Below are 6,261 nucleotides of genomic sequence, written 5' to 3'. Positions count from 1 at the left end.
CAATTCAACAAGTAATAGGACATTCAATTTATCTCAACGCAATATATCTGAATGTTTGTCAGGGATGATAAAAAGTTTTATGAAAATCTATCATATAAAATGAATTCTCACATACTGTACCGGCCAATTATTTATTGGATTAATGTTTGAAAAGAACTAGAAATCTGAAAGATACGGTTACAGTGGTATAAAAAATCTCAAGTCTCTGAAATATATTTTACACAAATCTGGTTATCTGAGTAGCTGTGATTTTTCGAATATATATCTTAGAATATCAATTAAAGGTGAAATGGTTGAATTCCCTTTCAATTTCCGATTTCCAGTCATAATGTCGTTGTCATATTTTACTGACACTCCTCTTGGGTATCGGGATAGTTTTGTTTTAAAATAAATGACATCACTGAATCTGGACAAAATCTGAAAGATATTTCGCGACATTAAAAAGTATTGTGTGAATTCCTAACATTTCACATACTTTAAGGAGTTCCGATTTTGCGTGTTGTAAGTCATGCTTAACAACTGCAACGTTGCAAATTGACCCGGGCTTTTGGGTGATACATTCCACAGAGTCAACGAACTTCTTACCGAAGAAATGAATTTCACAAGACTTGATAAGTTCATCATTTTTTGTCCCAAATTCCGTTTGACAGAGAAGATGTTGGTGTACAGGCCAAGCACACGTGATACCCTTCATGTGGACGTTTGATTTTTCTACTGGAACTGGTGGTCGAATTCCTACAGCAATAACCATCACATACCAAAGCGGATCGAATCAAAAGCAATTATATGTCCAGTCTCGTATATAATCCCCATTCATCCGCCCATTGATCTCCAGCAGCTTTGGACCCGTGGACGTGAGTTTCATCTCCACGTTAAAAACGCCGTTACGGAGGCCGATATCAATACAACAGTGTGATGCTGCTGTCCTGAGTTGTGCGATCTTCGTTGGAGGTAGACACGATGGCATTGACATAGACGTTTCCACGAAGGATCCCTTTCTTGTAGGATCATTGTCTGAAACAATGGCAGCGATTACTTCTCCTTTAGAAATGATCGCATCAATGTCGTGTTCAGTGCCATCAAAATATTCCATTATCATCATTGAAATCCCATCTGCGAGTTTTTCCCCCAGATGGTCATATTCCTCTTTGTTCCGAATCATATGCACCCCATTACCATATGATCCATTATCTGGTTTACATACCGCTGGAAATTCAACAGTCTCTTCTGCAGATCTCAGTGATTCTGCGCATGCGATCTTAGCAGATATTCCAGTGTACTCGTACGTTCGGGGGAACTTTCGAACACCGTTGATTTCTTTTTGAAGGTACATGTGTTGTTGAACTTTTGTACTTTGCATTCATTGCCCCCAATACGCCTGCACCAGTCAGTTGCAACTTCTCACATAAATAAGCAGCTAGTGGTCCGCATTCATCTGTGAACGTAAAACATCCATTGATGCGTACTATCTGCCAATATCTGAACTATTCTGTCGGCATGGACATCGTCTTGCTTGTGGTCAGTGCAGTCATAATGTATGTACTTGTAGACATCATCAAATGGAACGATATTGAGCTCAGTTTCAACCAAGACAACCTGGAAAGAAAAATAATAAATAAAAGTGATAGTAATTTTATCAATCACATCATATCTTTAAATCAATAACTAAAAGCTTGTTGTCAACAAATCAACAATGTCTGCATACAAATGTAGGTTTAAAAATAATAAAATAATAATACAATTATGCATTTCTTTTAGGAATAGGACTGATGTATATTTAATGCTAATCTCCTACATTTTCAGTACTAATTTCGTACCTTTTTAGTCCTTCTTTTTTGGTAATTTTTTCCTACTTTTTCAGTACTTTTTTTCTACTTTGTTGATACTTTTTCAGTACTAATTTCCTACCTTTTTAGTACTATTTTCCTACTTTTATATTACTTTTTCCCTACTTTTCCACTACTAATTTCCTACCTTTTTGGTACCTTTTTCCTACTTTTTCAGTACTAATGTACTACTTCTCGATACTATTTTCCTGCTTTTTCTGTACCATTTTCATACTTTTTTTCTACTTTTTAATGCTAAGTTGTTTCAGTACTTTTTTTCTACTTTTTCATGCCAAGTTGCTCCAGTACTTTTTTGTACTTTTTCAGTACTATTTTCCTACTTTTTCACAGTACTTTTGTCCCAGTACTTTTTTTACTTACCTGTAAAAGTACTATAAAAGTATAAAAGTACTTTTTTGTACTATATATGTGCCTTTTCTGTACTTTAAGATGACAATAAAATGTACTAAAAGCATACTTTTTAAATGCTTTTTAGTACTTTTTTGCTGTACTTTTTCTGTGCTTTATTTCGGTATGGGATTCTATTGTTTCTGGTTGAGGACATTCCATTGTTTTGGTTTAGGATAGTCCAGTGTTTCTGGTTTATGGCATTCTATTGATTCTGGTTGTCCTTACATTAATGTGGTGTTTCTGGATCAACATGTTGGGTTCCTCCTCTGCCAGCAAACGTCCACCTCTCATCAATCCCACCTGACATATAAATCAAAGCTGTTCAAGACACAATAAATTCATATGGTAACACGGTCAAAATTCTAGATTGAATTCTCAGTAACTTGAAGGAAGATTTTATGTTGACAAATGTGTTTTTTTTTAAATATTCATGCCTAAAAGTAGAAGATTGTGACATGAAAGACAATTATATCCAGTTCTTACCTTGTTGGCCTGCCTTGCTTCCTCTATATAGTAGGTTGTGATGATGATTGTTGTTTTCAGACCATCCTGTCTCGCTATTTTCACTAAATGTTCCCAAATCCTACAAAGAAATAGTAGGTCATCTAAATCTAAAACTCTGCTTCATCGTTACTTTTTGTACTGTTTCTATAGTTACTGTCTCTGTAACAACTGTTTCTAGTTATTGTCTCTATAACAACTGTTTCTATAGTTATTGTCTCTGTAACAACTGTTTCTATAGTTACTGTCTCTATAACAACTGTTTCTATAGTTATTGTCTCTGTAACAACTGTTTCTATAGTAACTGACTCTATAACAACGATTTATATAGTTACTGTCTCTATAACAACTGATTCTATAGTTACCGTCTCTGTAACAACTGTTTCTATAGTTACTGTCTCTGTAACAAGTGTCTCTTTAGTTACTGTCTCTATAACAATTGTTTCTATATTTACTGTCTCTGTAACAACTGTTTCTATAGTTACTGTCTCTGTAACAACTGTTTCTATAGTTACTGTCTCTATAACAACTTTTTCTATAGTTTCTTCTCTGTAACAACTGATGCTATAATTACCGTTCACGTAGAAGTGGATCAACGCCTACAGTGGGTTCATCTAGAATCAGAAGCTCTGGTTCATGGAGAAGTGCTACAGCAAATGATACACGTCTCTTCTGTCCTCCACTGTACAAAAGGAATATGTTGAATTATAGAATAAAACATGTATTATCCATCACCATGGCTAATGGACAGATCAAAGGCCTCAGAATGAGAACAGTGGTCAATGAGGGAAAATGAGAACAGAATCAGGGGCATGGACATTTTATTGGAGTCAATGGAGAATATGTGTGAAAGTAGGACAACGAGCAGGAGAATATGAAGGGAATGAAGAATTTAATACAAATTTCCTGGAAACAGCCAAGTGAGATTAAATATCAATCTCATTAAACATGTTGATGACATGGCAAGAAACTTGTAACAGTCTGCGCAATAATGTCGGCTATTTAAACTAGCAGTCTCTGTGGTAGGAGTAGAGAATTCTCTGTTGTAGGAGTAGAGAGTTCTCTGTGGTAGGAGTAGAGATTTCTCTGTTGTAGGAGTAGAGGTTTCTCTGTGGTAGGAGTAGAGATTTCTCTGTGGTATCAGTAGATAATTCTCTTTGGTAGGAGTAGAGATTTCTCTGTGGTAGGAGTAGAGATTTCTCTGTTGTAGGAGTAGAGCTTACTCTGTTGTAGGAGTAGAGATCTCTGTTGTAGGAGTAGAGATTTCTCTGTTGTAGGAGTAGAGATTTCTCTGTTGTAGGAGTAGAGATTTCTCTGTTGTATGAGTAGAGACTTCTCTGTTGTAGGAGTAGAGACATCTCTGTTGTAGGAGTAGAGATTTCTCTGTTGTAGGAGTAGAGTTTGGTTTGGTTTATTTTGTTTAACGTCCTATTAACAGCTAAGGTCATTTAAGGACGGCCTCCCGTGCGTGCGACATGTATGCGTGTAACGAGTGCGTATGTGTGTTTTGGGAGGCTGCGGTATGTTCGTGTTAAGTCTCCTTGTGATAGGCCGGATCTTTTGCCGATTTAGAGTGCTACCTCACTGAAGCATACTGCCGAAGACACCCAGCAGCACACCCCACCCGGTCACATTATACTGACAACGGGCGAACCAGTCGTCCCACTCCTTATTTGCTGAGCGCTAAGCAGGAGCAGCAACTACCATTTTTAAAGACTCTGGTATGTCCCGGCCAGGGGGACAGAACCCAAAGCCTTCCTCACAGGGGCGAACGCTCAACTAAAGGCCAAAAGTGAGGCATTGTCAAGGGAGACATTAGGAAGAAGAAAGTTGTTCAGAAAGAAGAGAAAAGATAAGATCCCAAAATTAGTCGCCTCTTACGATCATGCAATGGGGGCAGCAGGTACAATTCTTACGCCCTACCTGCAGGGCAGTGTAGGAGTAGAGATTTCTCTGTTGTAGGAGTAGAGACTTCTCTGTTGTATGAGTAAAGAATTCTCTGTTGTAGGAGTAGAGATTCCTCTGTGGTAGGAGTAGAGATTTCTCTGTTGTAGGAGTAGATATTTCTCTGTTGTAGGAGCAGAGATTTCTCTGTTGTAGGAGTAGAGACTTCTCTGTTGTAGGAGTAGAGACTTCTCTGTTGTAGGAGTAGAGACTTCTCTCTGTTGTAGGAGTAGAGACTTCTCTGTTGTAGGAGTAGAGATTTCTCTGTGGTAGGAGTAGAGATTTCTCCGTTGTAGGAGTAGAGATTTCTCTGTTTTGTTAAGCTCAGGACGTTGACCTACCTGAGAGTGTCCACTATTCTGCCCTGATCAGGAAGAGTAAGAAATTGTAGAAGGAACATAATACGTTCATGTACAAGTTATCCAAACTCTCAGGGTCTTTGGTCATTATGTATTCAAAATAAACTCTGTGATATTTTATATCGATAAAGAATAATTTGTTTGTAGCTGTCCTTCCAATATATTGTGTGAAAGAGAACTAGATTAAGGTAGTGTAGCTGGAGTTGTAGTTTCATATTTAATATTTTACATTCCAGGAAATTCTGAACCACAAAATAAAATAATTTGTATTCAAATCTCTTCTGTTGAGTCATGCCCAGCGGATTACATACAGATCTTTTCATATTTTTTTTCAGGTAAGTATATGAACAAGAGAGTTATCAATATAATTTACCTGTGACATGTACCCCACTAAACTTCCCGGTATTCCATGTCCAGGTGTCCCAGGCTTTTCCCCTAGAACCACCTGGTTACCACTATCTACAGACAATCGGCCGACAATACACCGCAACAAGGTTGTCTTCCCACATCCGCTTGGCCCTAGTAACCCATATCTGTAAAAGACGTCAAAAGCTCAGTAATTATAATGCTGTTATTTCTCTGTGTAAAATGGTTGAATGAATGATGAATTGTCAAAAAAAACATGTAATGTGAAACAATTACTGGTGAAAAACACATTCCTGAGGAGAACCTAGAATCAAACCCCAGGGGTTTACAGTATGTGATCACAACTCTCCAATTTAATATAAGAATCATTTTCTCTCAGCTGAGTGATGACTCGATACCTTCATTAAATAATCACTACATACAGGCCGCACTCACCTGCCCCATCACATATAAAAAACAACAAGATAAATTACAATTTATTGAGAAGCTCCAGAATGATACTCTATGATTATAGTCATTAGCAATTTATAATTACTAAGCCTTGCTTTATTAACACTGAGACTGTATTTAACACTATTTACAGGTTATAATGAACAGCTTCTAAAACAGATGGCTCCAGAATGATTCTCTACGATTATAGTCACTTGCAATCTACTAAGCTTTGCTTCATCATTACAGATGTAATTATAACATAGCCCAGGATTAATTAAATTCAAATCACTGCCTCCGCTAGGGATCTGACCCGGACCTCTGGCTTACTAGTCTTACGCTCAACCGATCAAGCTAAAGAGAATCGAAGATCTCTCTAGCCAAGTGGTATATTGCAGCTAGTATTTACCAGGGTTACACAGAGA

General features: G+C 37.4%; 1 protein-coding gene and 1 pseudogene across 1 annotated transcript; both read right to left on the bottom strand.

Moving 5' to 3' along the window:
* Nucleotides 1-397: 397 nt before the first annotated feature.
* Nucleotides 398-2,528, bottom strand: LOC117340676 (annotated as a pseudogene).
* LOC117341523 (ABC transporter G family member 23-like) lies at nucleotides 1,752-5,090 on the bottom strand. Its single transcript, XM_033903394.1, has 3 exons — nucleotides 5,024-5,090; nucleotides 3,313-3,420; nucleotides 1,752-2,820 (listed from the first exon to the last, which is right to left on the bottom strand). The coding sequence occupies exons 1-3, from the start codon at nucleotides 5,080-5,082 to the stop codon at nucleotides 2,658-2,660; spliced, it is 330 nt and encodes a 109-aa protein (XP_033759285.1). The 5' UTR covers nucleotides 5,083-5,090; the 3' UTR covers nucleotides 1,752-2,657.
* Between the last annotated feature and the right edge of the window lie 1,171 nt (nucleotides 5,091-6,261).

This window comes from Pecten maximus, chromosome 13, assembly GCF_902652985.1.
Source record: "Pecten maximus chromosome 13, xPecMax1.1, whole genome shotgun sequence".
In the NCBI taxonomy this organism is placed as follows: domain Eukaryota; kingdom Metazoa; phylum Mollusca; class Bivalvia; order Pectinida; family Pectinidae; genus Pecten; species Pecten maximus.
This window is presented reverse-complemented; position numbering and strand designations above follow the sequence as displayed.